Source organism: Bombina bombina, chromosome 2 (genome assembly GCF_027579735.1).
Source record: "Bombina bombina isolate aBomBom1 chromosome 2, aBomBom1.pri, whole genome shotgun sequence".
Lineage (NCBI taxonomy): Eukaryota > Metazoa > Chordata > Amphibia > Anura > Bombinatoridae > Bombina > Bombina bombina.
The window spans coordinates 809,734,004-809,752,715 of record NC_069500.1 but is presented as its reverse complement, the minus strand read 5'-3'; the positions used below and the strand labels follow the sequence as shown (position 1 = coordinate 809,752,715).

At 43.9% G+C, this 18,712-nt stretch overlaps 1 protein-coding gene across 3 annotated transcripts in view; it reads right to left on the bottom strand.

Moving 5' to 3' along the window:
• SPPL2B (signal peptide peptidase like 2B) overlaps window positions 1-18,712 on the bottom strand; it is a 160,945-nt gene that overhangs the window by 45,806 nt on the left and 96,427 nt on the right. For all 3 annotated transcript variants that reach the window (XM_053703023.1, XM_053703024.1, XM_053703025.1), the window contains exon 6: window positions 9,713-9,858. In XM_053703023.1, coding sequence (XP_053558998.1) covers window positions 9,713-9,858 — 146 coding nt within the window. The remainder of the gene's footprint in view (window positions 1-9,712; window positions 9,859-18,712) is intronic.

Here is an 18,712-nt window from a genome sequence, read left to right as displayed (position 1 = left end):
GATAACGAACATTATTAGTAACGAATGGAAAAGAGTAGGAACTTCTTTTTCCCCCTGGTCTACTTTTAAAAACTTATTCCCGGTCCCTGACTCTCAATTAGATTTGTGGGGCTCCATCCCGAAGGTGAATGGCACTATCTCCACACTGGCTAAGAATACTACTATCCCTCTGGAGGATAGTTCTTTTAGAGAGCCTATGGATAAATAAATGGAAACTTTTCTGAGGAAGATGTTTCAACATACAGTGTTTTTATTTCAACCAGCAGCAGCTGTAGCCGCGGTTGCAGGAGCAGCTATCTACTGGTTCAACACTGTCTGAGCTCAATAAGGTCGAGGCTCCCCTCAAGGAAATTCAGGAGAGAATTAAGGCACTGAGAATTCCTAACTCCTTCATCTGTGATGCGAATACGCAGATTATTCGCATAAATGCAAAGGCTGCTGGCTTTGCGGTTCTAGCCTGACGGGCTCTCTGGTTGAAGTCTTGGTCTGCGGATATGACTTCTAAATCCAAACTCCTTTCTCTTCCCTTCAGGGGGAAGATTTTATTCGGTCCAGGGCTGGACTTATTATCTCTACAGTTACCGGAGGGAAAGGTGCCTTCCTACCGCAAGATAAAAAGAATAGGCCTAAGGGACGGCAACTGTCTCATTTTCGTTCCTTTCGTGCTGACAAGTCACAACGACAGCAGTCCTCTTCCAAGTCCGAGCAGCCCAAAAGTACTTGGAAGCCCGCTCACTCCTGGAACAGGTCCAGACAGACTAAGAAGCCCGCCGAGAACAAATCGGCATGAAGGAGCGCCCCCCGATCCGGGATCGGATCCAGTAGGGGCCAGACTGTCTTTTTTCAGATGCTTGGTTCCAGGATGTACAGGATCCTTGGGTCCTGGAGGTTGTATCTCAAGGATACAGGATAGGATTCAAGTCTCATCCGCCCAGGGGCAGATTCCTACTCTCCAGTCTTTCGACAAGACCAGAAAAAAGGGCTGCCTTCTTAGGTTGCGTACGGGATCTCTCCTCTCTAGGAGGAGTATTATTCAAACCTTTTCGTGGTTCCAAAGAAAGAGGGAACTTTTCATCCAATTCTGGACCTAAAGTGCCTAAAAAAGTTTCTGAGCATACCCTCTTTCAAGATGGAGACAATACAGTCAATCCTTCCTCTGGTTCAGGAAGGACAGTTTATGACCACAATAGACCTGAAGGATGCATACCTTCATGTTCCGATTCACAGGGAACATTTTCAGTTCTTGAGGTTTGCCTTTCTGGACCAGCACTTCCAGTTCATAGCTCTTTAGGCCTAGCTATTGCTCCAAGGATATTTACAAAGGTTCTGGGGGCTCTTCTAGCCATTGCCAGAATATGAGGTATTGCAGTAGCACCTTACCTGGACGATATTTTGGTACAGGCACTATCTTTTCGTCTAGCTGAAGAACATTCGAAGTCCCTTCTCAGTCTTCTTCGATCACATGGATGGAAGATAAACTTAAAAAAAAAAAAGAGTTCTCTTACTCCAAGTACAAGGGTGAATTTCCTGGGGATGATAATATGCTCCATATCCATGAGAATATTCCTCACAGATCAGAGACTTTGCAAGCTAACTTCTGCTTTTCTTGCCCTCCAGGCCTCCTCGAGACCCTCAGTGGCTCCGTGTATGGAGGTAAATCGGATTCATGGTTTCCTGCATGGACATTATTCCTTTTGTTAGATTCCATCTCAGAACCTTGCAAATATGCATGCTGACACAATGGAACGGCAAATATTTAGATTTGTCTCAACAGATTGTGCTGGACCGCCTGTCGAGAGACTAGCTCTTCTGGTGGACAGATCATCCTTCCCAAGGCACATGCTTTTTGAGACTGTCCTGGAAAATTGTGACTACGGACGCAAGCCATTCAGGCTGGGGAGCCATTTGGGGTACCAAGAAGGCACAAGGTCTGTGGACTCAGGAGAAGTCCTCCCTTCCGATCAATATTTTGGAACTCCGGGCAATTTTCAATGCCTTGAAGGCTTGGCCCCTTCTGGGTTCGTCCCAGTTTATCAGATTCCAATCAAACAATAGAACCTCTGTTACCTATATCAACCATCAAGGGGGGACGAGAAGTTCATTGGCGATGAGAGAAGTATCTCAGATACTAGGGTGGGCGGAGACTCACAAATGTACGCTGTAAGTGATCCACATTCCGGGTGTGGACAACTGGGAAGCAGACATGCTCAGCAGACAATCCTTTCACCCAGGGGAGTGGTCCCTTCACCCGATGTGTTTGCAAAGATATGCAGCGAGTGGGGGACGCCAGAGATAGATCACATGGCATCTTGTCTCAATACCAAACTACCCAGGTACTGGTCGAGGGATCCTCAGGCGGAATTGATAGATGCCCTATCAGTACCATGGAAGTTCAGACTCCTATCTTTTTCCTCCATTACCGCTTCTCCCTCGTGTGGTGGCTCGCATCAAGCAGGAGCGAGCATCTGTGATTCTGATTGCTCCATTGTGGCCGCGAAGGACGTGGTTTGCGGATCTGGTGGGGATGTCGTAATCTCCTCAGTGGAGGTTACCTTGTCCCAGAGATCTGCTGATACAGGGTCCCTTCGTTCATCAAAATTTAGATTCTGAGGCTGACTGTATGGAGATTGAACGCTTAGTCTTAGCCAAGGGAGGGTTTTCTGAGAGTGTTATCGACACTGGTTCAAGCTCGTAAGCCAGTTACTCGTCGTATCTACCATAAAGTGTGGAGGACTTACTTGTACTGGTGTGAAGAGTGTGGCTTTTCCTGGCATAAGGTTATGGCCAGAATTTTATATTTTCTCCAGGATGGACTGGAGAAGGGCCTATCTGCTAGATCCCTGAAGGCACAGATATCGGCCCTGTCGGTTTTACTGCACAAAAGATTGGCTGAGCTTCCGGATGTGCAGTCCTTTAAGGTTCTGGCTAGGATCAGACCCGTGTTTAGAACTGGGTCTCCGCCTTGGAGCCTCAATCTTGTTCTTAGTGTTTTGCAGCAGGCTCCGTTTGAACCAATTGTTGGCTATTGCCTCTGCACGCAGAGTTCCTGAGATTTCTGCTTTGCAATGTGATCCCCCTTATCTGGTTTTTCATGCCGATAAGGCGGTTTTACGCACTAAACTACGGTTCCTCTCTAAGGTGGTTTCAAATCGTAACATTAATCAAGAAATTGTTGCTCCATCCTTGTGTCCTAATCCTTCTTCAGCGAAGGAACGTTTGCTTCACAATCTAGATGTGGTTTGTGCCTTGAAGTTCTATCTTCAGGCTACTAAGGAATTCAGACAATCTTCCTCTTTGTCAACCATATGGGGAAGCGTAAAGGGCAGATGGCTACTACGACTTCCCTATATTTCTGGTTGAGGAGTGTCATCCGCTTAACTTATGAGACAGCGGGACGACAGCCTCCTCAGAAGATAATGGCTCATTCCACTAGAGCAGTGGCTTCCTCTTGGGCTTTTAAGAACAAAGCATCAATTGATCAGATTTGTAAGGTGGTTACAAGGTCTTTCTTACACACTTTTTCTAAATTTTACAAGTTTGATGTGTTTGCTTCGACTGAAGCAGCTTTCGGGAGAAAAGTTTTGCAGGCTGTGGTGCCCTCAGAATAGGGTCCACCTCTTTTTCTCTGTTCCTTCCCGTTATTCATTCAGTGTCCTCTGGAGCTTGGGTATAGTTTTCCCAACAGTAAAGAATGAAGTTGTGGACTCTCCCTGCCTTATGGAAGGAAAACATTATTTACCAGATAAATTCCTTTCCTTCCTGGCAGGGAGAGTCAACGACCCCGCCCGTAATTTATTTTACTGATGGGCGGGTCCCTTTTTATATTTTTTCTTCTGGCATATTTTATACCCTGATGTTTCTCCTACTTTTCCTTGTTCCCTCGGCAGAATGACTGGGGGGGGGGGGGGATATTTAAGCCTTTGGCTGGGGTGTCCTTGCCTCCTCTTGGTGGGCAGGTGTTGTATTTCCCAGCAATAAGAATTAAGTTGTGGACTCTCACTGCCAGAAAGGAAAGGAATTTATCTGGTAAGCATAAAACAAAATGTATGCTTACCTGATAAATGTCTTTCTTTCTTGACACGGCGAGTCCACGGATCGTCATCAATTACTGTTAGGAATATCACTCCTGGCCAGCAGGAGGAGGCAAAGAGCACCACAGGAAACTGTTAAATATCACTTCCCTTCCCACAACCCCCAGTCATTTGACCGAAGGAAAGGAGAGAAAGGAAACACAAGGTGCAGAGGTGCCTGAAGTTTATATAAACAAACTGTCTGAAAAACAGGGCGGACCGTGGACTCACCGTGTCAAGAAATAAATACATTTATCAGGTAAGCATAAATTTTATTTTCTTTCTAATGACACAGAGTCCACAGATCATCATCAATTACTGTTGGGAATTAATACCTAAGCTAGAGGACACAGATGATAAGGCAGGGCAAGACAGGTAACCGAAACAGAAGACAACACTGCTTGCAGAACCTTTCTCCCAAAGAAACCTCAGTCAAGACAAAGTATTAAATTTGGAAAAAGTATGCAGAGAAGACCAAAGTGCAGCCTGCAAACTTGTGCCACAGAAGCTTAATGTGTGGAAGACCAGGAAGAGGAAACAGTCCTCGTAGAATGAGTTGTAATTCACTCAGGAAACTACTTCACTCAGGAAACTATTGTCCAACAGTCTCATAAGACAACCAAAGTATACTTCTCAGCCCAAGAAAACAAGAGAAGATCTGTAGCTTTCTGACCCTTGTGTTTCCCAGAGAAACAAACCAACAAACAAGGCAGAATACCGGCGAAAAACCTTAGTCGCCTGTAAAAAACAAATTCAAAGCACGCACAACATCCAGGTTGTGTAACAAATGATCCTTATGAGAAAAAGGATTAGGACATAAAGGATCAATAATTTCCTGATTAAAATACCTGTCCGAAAACATCTTTTAGGAAGGAACCTTATTTAGTACGAAACCCCACCTTATCATGAAAGATAAGATAAGGGGAAACACACTGCAGAGCTGAGAGTTCCGATACTCTCCGAACAGAAGAGATAGTATCAAGAAACAAACCCATCAAGAAACAAACCCTTCAAGAATTCTATAGAATGCATTGGTTCAAACGACGCCTGCTGCGAAAAACTTAAGAACCCGGTTAAAACCCCAAGAAGGAGTAACCGACTTAAACACAGGCCTGATACCGACCAGAGCCTGATAAGAAAATTGCTCAACTGGAAGACCGCCAAACGCCAAGTGGCAAAATATACAATGCAACAAAACTTAAGGATACTTGCTGGCAAACCCTTCTCCAGGCCATCCTTAAGAAAAGGAAAAAATTAAGGAATCCGGACTCCACTCCAGAAGTCACCCATGGATTCACACCCTAAAAAGATATTTATGAGAACCCTCCTAAAAACCAGTCTGTGAGCCCGAACCATGGCCTCAATGACCGACTCCAGAAAAACCACACTTAGACAGAACTAAGCCTTCAATATCCAAGAAGACAGCTTTTAAAGAAACCAGACCCTGATGAAAGAAGAGACCCTTTCAGAAGGCCCTTCCTCAGACAGCCTCCAAGGTGGGAGAGACGACATCTCCCCTAGCTCTGCACACCAGATACTGCGATTCCACGCAGGGGCTATTAGAATCAACGACACTCCCTACTGTGTGATACAAGCGATGACTCGTAGAAGGAGAGCAAACGGGTGAACCAGTTAAGTCATGAAACCCCAAAGGACCTCCAATTCGGGCATCCCCCTTTTGAGGGATAAACTGGAGAACACCTCCGAAAGGAGTTCTCACTCCCCAGGATGAAATAACTGATAGTTCATGACAGACACCAACAGTGAGCTTCCGCCCACTGAACAATCACAGTCACCTCCTACATGGCTAAGGAACTTCTAGTTCCTTCCTGGTGAATAATGAAAGCCATGGAGGTGAAATTGTCCGACTGGAACCAAACCAAGGACGACTAAGACCAATTCAGAGCATTGTAAATTGCTCTCCAATCCAATATGATAAGGAGGAAAAACAGACACTACGAGCGCATCCTCCCTGCACCTGAAAGCAAATACCAGACTGCTTCCTAGCCGAGCAGGTTGGCGTCCATGGTCACATCACCCAGGAATGTGTCCAGAAACACGTGCCCTGACACCGATACTCCTGAAACCACTACAGGATAAAATCTCTTGTCAACTGATCTAGATCTATCCTCTGAGACAGATCCGAATGATCTCCTCTTATGAAAATAACAAGGAATGATGTCCACTGCATCAGACCAATTTCTTCCTACCATGAGAGACTGAAGGAAAAAACAACTGCAGTTAGATCCAGACTCCCACCTCTGGTAGCAAGATGGCTATTGACCGGACCAGTAACGCTTGCTGTTGGTCAGACAGGAGACCGCAGAGAGGGAAAAATCCTAGATTGTCTAACCTCTGTTAGGAATCTTCTCTCAGATAGAGAACCTAATAAGTTACCCAAAAAAATCAAAAACAAGGGAACTCTTCTCCAGATTCGTTTCCCCTCCCTGGGAAAATAGATTGAACAAGATCTCCTGAAAGAAAGTTTGTTCAAAGGAAGGATGACACCTGAACCCTATATTGTCCAGAAATGCACCCTTGCACGACCCCAGGAGCCAAAAGTCCTACTAGGAAGATGAAAATCAGAAACTTGAAAAGATCCCGATCACAGGAACAATAAATACCCATCCTTCGGGTTTATGTTCGTTCTGAACAGGCCCTCTTGAATCAAAAGAGAATAGATATTATATTGAAGGTCAGAACCTGAGAAAACTTGTGGTAAATACCTTGATTCCGTTCCCCAGAGAGAAATGTTCTGAACCCAATTCAAGCAAGGTCTCTCATCAAACCTGGATTGCAGATACTCAGAAGAAGAAATCGGCCCTTGGGAGGGAAACTTATATTGGACTCCAAAAACAAGTACTGACACTGCATAAAAGGAAAACTTTCCTTTAGTCTTACTCTATTGACGTGTAGTAGAAAAAAAACCATACAGTCAGAGGATAATTCTGCCAGACCGAGTCCAAACAAGGTCTCATCCTTTAAAAAGAAAAACGCTAGAACCGTAGATTTGGAGGAAACATTGAAACTGCCACTGCAGAACTTTAAGCCAAACCATACACTAAGTTACAGAAAGGCTTCTCAGCTGACTAAAAAGTCAGCCAAAATGCCCGGCGGGCTAGGCTAGTAAGTCTAATAAGACAAGGCATTGCTCTAAATGGACAATAGAACCTCCAACTTCTTATCCATGGATCCTTAAGGGAGCAGCTACCCACATAGGGATCGAAGTTCTGAGTCATAGTAGAAAAAAACTCCCTTCTACTCAGGGCACCGTGCATTATAACAAAGTCAGTGACAGGAAAGTCCCTTAATGGACGGGAGACAGGGAGATGGTATCCCTAGCTTCTCCTATTGCTGTGATAATATTCCAGGCACGTCCGGAAACACTTCCTCATAGGAAGGAACATCATTGAAATGATAAAGTTCACAAAACTTTCAAAGGTTGACAATGACAAGGGATCAATGTCGTTCAAGTAGCCTAAACCTCCTTTAAAACTACACGAGGTGATCAAGCCTACATCTAAATGATATGACTTCAGCGTCAGATGAAGGAATTAAACTGTCCAAATCTGAGAATTCACCATCAGAAACCTACCAGCGAAACTCCTCACCATAGTAGTAAAATATGGAGCAGAAACCTTACAATCTGAGATATAACAAATCCCCTTGCATATTTCCTGAAAGAAAGGAAAAAACAAAACTGCAGATATCGCAGAGAATATCTGAGCTGCAAAATCTGAAAGCAAACATACTCCTCCTGGAGATTTAGAGGAACCGCAGGGCACTGCATGGGACGCCAAAAGGCTTGGGACATAAAAGGAGATAGCTGTGGAATTGCCTAAACAGCATCATCCTGGGAGACATAAGGCTCATATTGAATAGTACCATCAAAAGTTCAACTGACAAGGTGGCACAAAAACATCAACATCTAAAAATGTCTCACTTTCTTCTTAGAGGGAAAAAACTGCAGAAAAGAGAAAACTTTATTGCTATAAAAAAAATATTTTATAAAATCTTAATTCTGAAATATTCTATAATATTTAAAATATAACATATAATTAAAAATAGCATTTATAATATAGATCTCCAAACAGAAGATAGTATAAAGCAGTATGATCCTCATTATATCTTTATTTGTAAAAGAAAACATATCAACATACCCTATGTCCGTATCACAGTAGAAAAACCAGCAAGAGATATATACAACATCCGTATGTTTGAAGGAGCATACTGAAACTACTCTCATGCTACTAAGGGTCACAAGTACTAGAGAATTGCTATAGTCTGCCTTTTTAACACAGGCATCTAAATAGGAGAGATTCTACTATACTCCAAAAGGTAACTAGATTAGGAAATCCTCTTGCATATTATATAGCATCTGTATGCTTTAACTATTTGAGGTAGACAGAATAACTCCGTTCCGATCTCATTCTGGAGAACAAGGCAGAGTTAAAATATACTCAGCTCCTCTGAAATGGCGCCGCTCCGAAAATGCAAGGAAGGAGTCGTGGCCAAAAATCAGTACAGAATGGAGCTTCACTCTGTTGATTAATTCCCCCTAATATAAGGAATCCTTGCAGAAACATTGCCTTACCCCAGCAGGACACTGGCACCGTCGTACAGCCTCCTGAACCGCTTCTAAAAGCGGAGTTTGCAAAATACAAATGCGTGTTCAGGATGACACAAACACATCCACGCAGCCCCTTAGAAATGGTGCCATCACGCTCTAACGGTCCCCTGACAAAGACAAATCAATTTTGCTGTCAGAACTGAGACCACTCTTCCGACCAACTCAGGTTCTTAACGGCGTTGTCCCATTTACAGACAGGAAAACATAATAAAATTGTATAAAACCTTTATATTTTAGAAAGTTATGAGAATCCTGTACACAAAATACTACTGAGCCTTATTAATAAAGGATCCTTTCGTCCCAGTGCCTGCACCACTGCCATACATTATCCCATTAACCCATAATAGGAACAAATGTATTAAAGTCCGCAACAGAATTAACTGTTAAAGTGCCATATATTTCCTTTATTCTGTCAGAAAATTTAATTTGGCACTTACCCCAATGTATATCTGTCTGGCAGCAGGACAGCTCACCTGGTTTGAGAGGGTTTGCTCCCTCACATGGACCTGTGGAAAGAAGAAAGACTGAATAATCTTACTCAGGCTTTCAAGTTAGGGCAGCAATAACTGTTTGGGAGGCGCAGTGGGGATTATACCCCACAAGTTCCCATTTGCTTAAAGCAACCACTGCTCTACTGAAGAGACTGACATGGGCTACGGCTAAACCCCAGGAAGAATCAGAACAAACTTGCACTGCTTAAAAATAATAAAATCTTGATTGAAGAATCTTCGTCCAGACACCTAAACTTTACCACCTCCTTGCTCTTAACGTAGGCATGAGAATGACTGGGGGATGTGGGAAGGGAAGTGATATTTAACAGTTTCCTGTGATGCTCTTTGCCTCCTCCTGCTGGCCAGGAGTGATATTCCCAACAGTAATTGATGATGATCCGTGGACTCACCGTGTCATTAGAAATAAATTATATTTTTTGCTTTATAATAAAGGATAGAAATTTAGCATAAAATGTTTAAATCCACAATATATGGGGAAAAAATACTTTTTGTTTCAGTACCTAAATGATCATAGAAATAGTAGAGCAAAACCAGCATGGAGCAGCACATCACTACAAAGACGCAGATCATGATAGGCGTCACATCCACAGTCTCATCGTCATGTTTTTTGTCTGCTCCATCATCCCGCTTGTGTTTCATGTAACGTCTACAATAAACAAAAACGTTGGTGTTGTTATTATAGAAATTATGTTAGTCATCCTAGATCATAACTATGACAATATTTACAAGGGATAGTAAAACCAAATATTTTCTTTCACGATTCCAATAAGGCATGCAATTTTAAGCAACGCTCTAATTTACTCCTATTATCAATTTTACTCTTGGTATCTTTATTTGAAAAAGCAGGAATAAAAGCTTTGGAGCCGGGCTATTTTTGGTTCAGTACCCTGGATAGGGCTTGCTGATTGGTGGCTACATTTAGCCATCCAATCAGCAAGCACAACCCAGGTTCTGAACCTAAAATGGGCCGGCTCCAAAGCTTTTATTCCTGCTTTTTCAAATAAAGATACAAAGAGAATTAAGAAAAAATGATAATAGTAGTAAATTAAAAAAACAGAATTTATGTTTACCTGATAAATTTCTTTCTCCAACGGTGTGTCCGGTCCACGGCGTCATCCTTACTTGTGGGATATTCTCCTCCCCAACAGGAAATGGCAAAGAGCCCAGCAAAGCTGGTCACATGATCCCTCCTAGGCTCCGCCTACCCCAGTCATTCGACCGACGTTAAGGAGGAATATTTGCATAGGAGAAACCATATGGTACCGTGGTGACTGTAGTTAAAGAAAATAAAATATCAGACCTGATTAAAAAAACCAGGGCGGGCCGTGGACCGGACACACCGTTGGAGAAAGAAATTTATCAGGTAAACATAAATTCTGTTTTCTCCAACATAGGTGTGTCCGGTCCACGGCGTCATCCTTACTTGTGGGAACCAATACCAAAGCTTTAGGACACGGATGAAGGGAGGGAGCAAATCAGGTCACCTAAATGGAAGGCACCACGGCTTGCAAAACCTTTCTCCCAAAAATAGCCTCAGAAGAAGCAAAAGTATCAAACTTGTAAAATTTGGTAAAAGTGTGCAGTGAAGACCAAGTCGCTGCCCTACATATCTGATCAACAGAAGCCTCGTTCTTAAAGGCCCATGTGGAAGCCACAGCCCTAGTGGAATGAGCTGTGATTCTTTCGGGAGGCTGCCGTCCGGCAGTCTCGTAAGCCAATCTGATGATGCTTTTAATCCAAAAAGAGAGAGAGGTAGAAGTTGCTTTTTGACCTCTCCTTTTACCTGAATAAACAACAAACAAGGAAGATGTTTGTCTAAAATCCTTTGTAGCATCTAAATAGAATTTTAGAGCGCGAACAACATCCAAATTGTGCAACAAACGTTCCTTCTTCGAAACTGGTTTTGGACACAGAGAAGGTACGATAATCTCCTGGTTAATGTTTTTGTTAGAAACAACTTTTGGAAGAAAACCAGGTTTAGTACGTAAAACCACCTTATCTGCATGGAACACCAGATAAGGAGGAGAACACTGCAGAGCAGATAATTCTGAGACTCTTCTAGCAGAAGAAATCGCAACTAAAAACAAAACTTTCCAAGATAATAACTTAATATCAACGGAATGTAAGGGTTCAAACGGAACCCCCTGAAGAACTGAAAGAACTAAATTGAGACTCCAAGGAGGAGTCAAAGGTTTGTAAACAGGCTTGATTCTAACCAGAGCCTGAACAAAGGCTTGAACATCTGGCACAGCTGCCAGCTTTTTGTGAAGTAATACCGACAAGGCAGAAATCTGTCCCTTCAGGGAACTTGCCGATAATCCTTTTTCCAATCCTTCTTGAAGGAAGGATAGAATCCTAGGAATCTTAACCCTGTCCCAAGGGAATCCTTTAGATTCACACCAACAGATATATTTTTTCCAAATTTTGTGGTAAATCTTTCTAGTCACAGGCTTTCTGGCCTGAACAAGAGTATCGATCACAGAATCTGAGAACCCTCGCTTCGATAAAATCAAGCGTTCAATCTCCACGCAGTCAGCTGGAGTGAAACCAGATTCGGATGTTCGAACGGACCCTGAACAAGAAGGTCTCGTCTCAAAGGTAGCTTCCAAGGTGGAGCCGATGACATATTCACCAGATCTGCATACCAAGTCCTGCGTGGCCACGCAGGAGCTATCAAAATCACCGACGCCCTCTCCTGCTTGATCCTGGCTATCAGCCTGGGGATGAGAGGAAATGGCGGGAACACATAAGCTAGTTTGAAGGTCCAAGGTGCTACTAGTGCATCCACTAGAGCCGCCTTGGGATCCCTGGATCTGGCCCCGTAGCAAGGAACTTTGAAGTTCTGACGAGAGGCCATCAGATCCCTGTCTGGAATGCCCCACAGGTGAGTGACCTGGGCAAAGATTTCCGGATGGAGTTCCCACTCCCCCGGATGCAATGTCTGACGACTCAGAAAATCCGCTTCCCAATTTTCCACTCCTGGGATGTGGATAGCAGACAGGTGGCAGGAGTGAGACTCCGCCCAAAGAATAATTTTGGTTACTTCTTCCATCGCTAGGGAACTCCTTGTTCCCCCCTGATGGTTGATGTACGCAACAGTCGTCATGTTGTCTGATTGAAACCGAATGAACCTGGTCCTCGCAAGCTGGGGCCAGGCCTGGAGCGCATTGAATATCGCTCTCAGTTCCAGAATATTTATCGGTAGAAGAGATTCTTCCCGAGACCAAAGACCCTGAGCTTTCAGGGATCCCCAGACCGCGCCCCAGCCTATCAGACTGGCGTCGGTCGTGACAATGACCCACTCTGGTCTGTGGAACATCATCCCTTGAGACAGATTGTCCAGGGACAGCCACCAACGGAGTGAGTCTCTGGTCCTCTGATTTACTTGTATCTTCGGAGACAAGTCTGTATAGTCCCCATTCCACTGACTGAGCATGCACAGTTGTAATGGTCTTAGATGAATGCGCGCAAAAGGAACTATGTCCATCGCCGCCACCATCAACCCGATCACTTCCATGCACTGAGCTATGGAAGGAAGAGGAACGGAATGAAGTATCCGACAAGAGTCCAGAAGCTTTGTTTTTCTGGCCTCTGTTAGAAAGATCCTCATTTCTAAGGAGTCTATAATTGTTCCCAAGAAGGGAACCCTTGTTGACGGGGATAGAGAACTCTTTTCCACGTTCACTTTCCAGCCGTGAGATCTGAGAAAGGCCAGGACAATGTCCGTGTGAGCCTTTGCTTGAGGAAGGGACGACGCTTGAATCAGAATGTCGTCCAGGTAAGGTACTACTGCAATGCCCCTTGGTCTTAGCACCGCTAGAAGGGACCCTAGTACCTTTGTGAAAATCCTTGGAGCAGTGGCTAATCCGAAAGGAAGCGCCACGAACTGGTAATGTTTGTCCAGGAATGCAAACCTTAGGAACCGATGATGTTCCTTGTGGATAGGAATATGTAGATACGCATCCTTTAAATCCACCGTGGTCATGAATTGACCTTCCTGGATGGAAGGAAGGATAGTTCGAATGGTTTCCATCTTGAACGATGGGACCTTGAGAAATTTGTTTAAGATCTTGAGATCTAGGATTGGTCTGAACGTTCCCTCTTTTTTGGGAACTATGAACAGATTGGAGTAGAACCCCATCCCTTGTTCTCTTAATGGAACAGGATGAATCACTCCCATTTTTAACAGGTCTTCTACACAATGTAAGAACGCCTGTCTTTTTATGTGGTCTGAAGACAACTGCGACATGTGGAACCTCCCCCTTGGGGGAAGTCCCTTGAATTCCAGAAGATAACCCTGGGAGACTATTTCTAGCGCCCAAGGATCCAGAACATCTCTTGCCCAAGCCTGAGCGAAGAGAGAGAGTCTGCCCCCCACCAGATCCGGTCCCGGATCGGGGGCCAATATTTCATGCTGTCTTGGTAGCAGTGGCAGGTTTCTTGGCCTGCTTTCCTTTGTTCCAGCCTTGCATTGGTCTCCAAGCTGGCTTGGCCTGAGAAGTATTACCCTCTTGCTTAGAGGACGTAGCACCTTGGGCTGGTCCGTTTTTACGAAAGGGACGAAAATTAGGTCTATTTTTTGCCTTGAAAGGCCGATCCTGAGGAAGGGCGTGGCCCTTACCCCCAGTGATATCAGAGATAATCTCTTTCAAGTCAGGACCAAACAACGTTTTCCCCTTGAAAGGAATGTTTAGTAGCTTGTTCTTGGAAGACGCATCAGCCGACCAAGATTTCAACCAAAGCGCTCTGCGCGCCACAATAGCAAACCCAGAGTTCTTAGCCGCTAACTTAGCCAATTGCAAAGAGGCGTCTAGAGTGAAAGAATTAGCCAATTTGAGAGCATTGATTCTGTCCATAATCTCCTCATAAGGAGGAGAGTCACTATCGAGCACCTTAAGCAGTTCATCAAACCAGAAATATGCGGCAGTAGTGACAGGGACAATGCATGAAATGGGTTGTAGAAGGTAACCCTGCTGAACAAACATCTTTTTAAGCAAACCTTCTAATTTTTTATCCATAGGATCTTTGAAAGCACAACTATCCTCTATGGGAATAGTGGTGCGTTTGTTTAAAGTAGAAACCGCTCCCTCGACCTTGGGGACTGACTGCCATAAGTCCTTTCTAGGGTCGACCATAGGAAACAATTTTTTAAATATGGGGGGAGGGACGAAAGGAATACCGGGCCTTTCCCATTCTTTATTAACAATGTCCGCCACCCGCTTGGGTATAGGAAAAGCTTCTGGGAGCCCCGGCACCTCTAAGAACTTGTCCATTTTACATAGTTTCTCTGGGATGACTAAATTTTCACAATCATCCAGAGTGGATAATACCTCCTTAAGCAAAATGCGGAGATGTTCCAATTTAAATTTAAATGTAATCACATCAGATTCAGCCTGCTGAGAAATGTTCCCTAAATCAGTAATTTCTCCCTCAGACAAAACCTCCCTGGCCCCCTCAGATTGGGTTAGGGGCCCTTCAGAGATATTAATATCAGCGTCGTCATGCTCTTCAGTAACTAAAACAGAGCAGCCACGCTTACGCTGACAAGGGTTCATTTTGGCTAAAATGTTTTTGACAGAATTATCCATTACAGCCGTTAATTGTTGCATAGTAAGGAGTATTGGCGCGCTAGATGTACTAGGGGCCTCCTGAGTGGGCAAGACTCGTGTAGACGAAGGAGGGAATGATGCAGTACCATGCTTACTCCCCTCACTTGAGGAATCATCTTGGGCATCATTGTCATTATCACATAAATCACATTTATTTAAATGAATAGGAATTCTGGCTTCCCCACATTCAGAACACAGTCTATCTGGTAGCTCAGACATGTTAAACAGGCATAAACTTGATCAGAAAGTACAAAAAACGTTTTAAAATAAAACCGTTACTGTCACTTTAAATTTTAAACTGAACACACTTTATTACTGCAATTGCGAAAAAACATGAAGGAATTGTTCAAAATTCACCAAATTTTCACCACAGCGTCTTAAAGCTTTGAAAATATTGCACACCAATTTTGGAAGCTTTAACCCTTAAAATAACGGAACCGGAGCCGTTTTAAGCTTTAACCCCTTTACAGTCCCTGGTATCTGCTTTGCTGAGACCCAACCAAACCCAAAGGGGAATACGATACCAAATGACGCCTTCAGAAGTCTTTTATAAGTATCAGAGCTCCTCTCACATGCGACTGCATGCCATGCCTCTCAAAAACAAGTGCGCAACACCGGCGCGAAAATGAGACTCTGCCTATGCTTTGGGAAAGCCCCTAAAGAATAAGGTGTCTAAAACAGTGCCTGCCGATATTATTATATCAAAATACCCAGATAAAATGATTCCTCAAGGCTAAATATGTGTTAATAATCAATCGATTTAGCCCAGAAAAAGTCTACAGTTTAAATAAGCCCTTGTGAAGCCCTTATTTACAATCGTAATAAACATGGCTTACCGGATCCCATAGGGAAAATGACAGCTTCCAGCATTACATCGTCTTGTTAGAATGTGTCATACCTCAAGCAGTAAGAGACTGCACTCTGTTCCCCCAACTGAAGTTAATTGCTCTCAACAGTCCTGTGTGGAACAGCCATGGATTTTAGTTACGGTTGCTAAAATCATTTTCCTCATACAAACAGAATTCTTCATCTCTTTTCTGTTTCTGAGTAAATAGTACGTACCAGCACTATTTGAAAATAACAAACTCTTGATTGAATAATGAAAAACTACAGTTAAACACTAAAAAACTCTAAGCCATCTCCGTGGAGATGTTGCCTGTACAACGGCAAAGAGAATGACTGGGGTAGGCGGAGCCTAGGAGGGATCATGTGACCAGCTTTGCTGGGCTCTTTGCCATTTCCTGTTGGGGAGGAGAATATCCCACAAGTAAGGATGACGCCGTGGACCGGACACACCTATGTTGGAGAAATTGCATGCTCTAAACCATGAAATAAAATATTTGGGTTTACTATCCCTTTAAAGTGATAGAAAGGTCATAACTCAAACTTGCATGTGCGCATTTCAATTTAAAAACAGAATTTATGTTTACCTGATAAATTACTTTCTCCAACGGTGTGTCCGGTCCACGGCGTCATCCTTACTTGTGGGATATTCTCTTCCCCAACAGGAAATGGCAAAGAGCCCAGCAAAGCTGGTCACATGATCCCTCCTAGGCTCCGCCTTCCCCAGTCATTCGACCGACGTAAAGGAGGAATATTTGCATAGGAGAAATCATATGATACCGTGGTGACTGTAGTTAGAGAAAATAAATCATCAGACCTGATTAAAAAACCAGGGCGGGCCGTGGACCGGACACACCGTTGGAGAAAGTAATTTATCAGGTAAACATAAATTCTGTTTTCTCCAACATAGGTGTGTCCGGTCCACGGCGTCATCCTTACTTGTGGGAACCAATACCAAAGCTTTAGGACACGGATGATGGGAGGGAGCAAATCAGGTCACCTAGATGGAAGGCACCACGGCTTGCAAAACCTTTCTCCCAAAAATAGCCTCAGAAGAAGCAAAAGTATCAAATTTGTAAAATTTGGTAAAAGTGTGCAGTGAAGACCAAGTCGCTGCCTTACATATCTGATCAACAGAAGCCTCGTTCTTGAAGGCCCATGTGGAAGCCACAGCCCTAGTGGAATGAGCTGTGATTCTTTCAGGAGGCTGCCGTCCGGCAGTCTCATAAGCCAATCTGATGATGCTTTTAAGCCAAAAAGAGAGAGAGGTAGAAGTTGCTTTTTGACCTCTCCTTTTACCAGAATAAACAACAAACAAGGAAGATGTTTGTCTGAAATCCTTTGTAGCCTCTAAATAGAACTTTAGAGCACAAACTACATCCAAATTGTGCAACAAACGTTCCTTCTTTGAAACTGGATTCGGACACAAAGAAGGCACAACTATCTCCTGGTTAATATTTTTGTTAGAAACAACTTTCGGAAGAAAACCAGGTTTAGCACGCAAAACCACCTTATCTGCATGGAACACCAGATAAGGAGGAGAACACTGCAGAGCAGATAACTCTGAAACTCTTCTAGCAGAAGAAATTGCAACCAAAAACAAAACTTTCCAAGATAATAACTTGATATCTACGGAATGTAAGGGTTCAAACGGAACCCCTTGAAGAACTGAAAGAACTAAATTGAGACTCCAAGGAGGAGTCAAAGGTTTGTAGACAGGCTTGATTCTAACCAGAGCCTGAACAAAAGCCTGAACATCTGGCACAGCCGCCAGCTTCTTGTGAAGTAAAACAGATAAAGCAGAAATCTGTCCCTTCAAAGAACTTGCAGATAATCCTTTCTCCAAACCCTCTTGTAGAAAGGATAGAATCTTAGGAATTTTTACCCTGTTCCATGGGAATCCTTTTGATTCGCACCAATAGATATATTTTTTCCATATTTTATGGTAAATTTTTCTAGTTACAGGCTTTCTAGCCTGAATAAGAGTATCAATGACAGAATCTGAGAACCCACGCTTTGATAAAATCAAGCGTTCAATCTCCAAGCAGTCAGTTGGAGTGAGGCCAGATTCGGATGTTCGAACGGACCTTGAACAAGAAGGTCCCGTCTCAACGGTAGCTTCCATGGTGGAGCCGATGACATATTCACCAGGTCTGCATACCAAGTTCTGCGTGGCCACGCAGGAGCTATCAAGATCACCGAAGCCCTCTCCTGATTGATCCTGGCTACCAGTCTGGGAATGAGAGGAAACGGTGGGAACACATAAGCTAGGTTGAAGGTCCAGGGCGCTACTAGTGCATCTACTAGAGTCGCCTTGGGATCCCTGGATCTGGACCCGTAGCAAATAACCTTGAAGTTCTGACGAGACACCATCAGATCCATGTCTGGAAAGCCCCATAATTGAGTTATTTGGGCAAAGATTTCCGGATGGAGTTCCCACTCCCCCGGATGAAATGTCTGACGACTCAGAAAATCCGCTTCCCAATATTCCACTCCTGGGATGTGGATTACAGACAAGTGGCAGGAGTGAAGCTCCGCCCATTGAATTACTTTGGACACTTCTTCCATCGCCAGGGAACTCCTTGTTCCCCCCTGATGGTTGATATATGCAACAGTAGTCATGTTGTCTGATTGAAACCTTATGAATTTGGCCTTTGCTAGTTGAGGCCAAGCCTTGAGAGCATTGGATATCGCTCTCAGTTCTAGAATGTTTATCGGGAGAAGAGATTCTTCCCGAGACCATAGACCCTGAGCTTTCAGGTGTTTCCAGACCGCGCCCCAGCCCACCAGGCTGGCGTCGATCGTTACAATGACCCACTCTGGTCTTCTGAAGCTCATCCCTTGGGACAGGTTGTCCAGGGTCAGCCACCAACGGAGTGAATCTCTGGTCCTCTGATCTACTTGGATCGTCGGGGACAAATCTGTATAATCCCCATTCCACTGTCTGAGCATGCACAGTTGTAATAGTCTTAGATGAATTCGCGCAAAAGGAACTATGTCCATTGCCGCAACCATCAAACCTATTACTTCCATGCACTGCGCTATGGA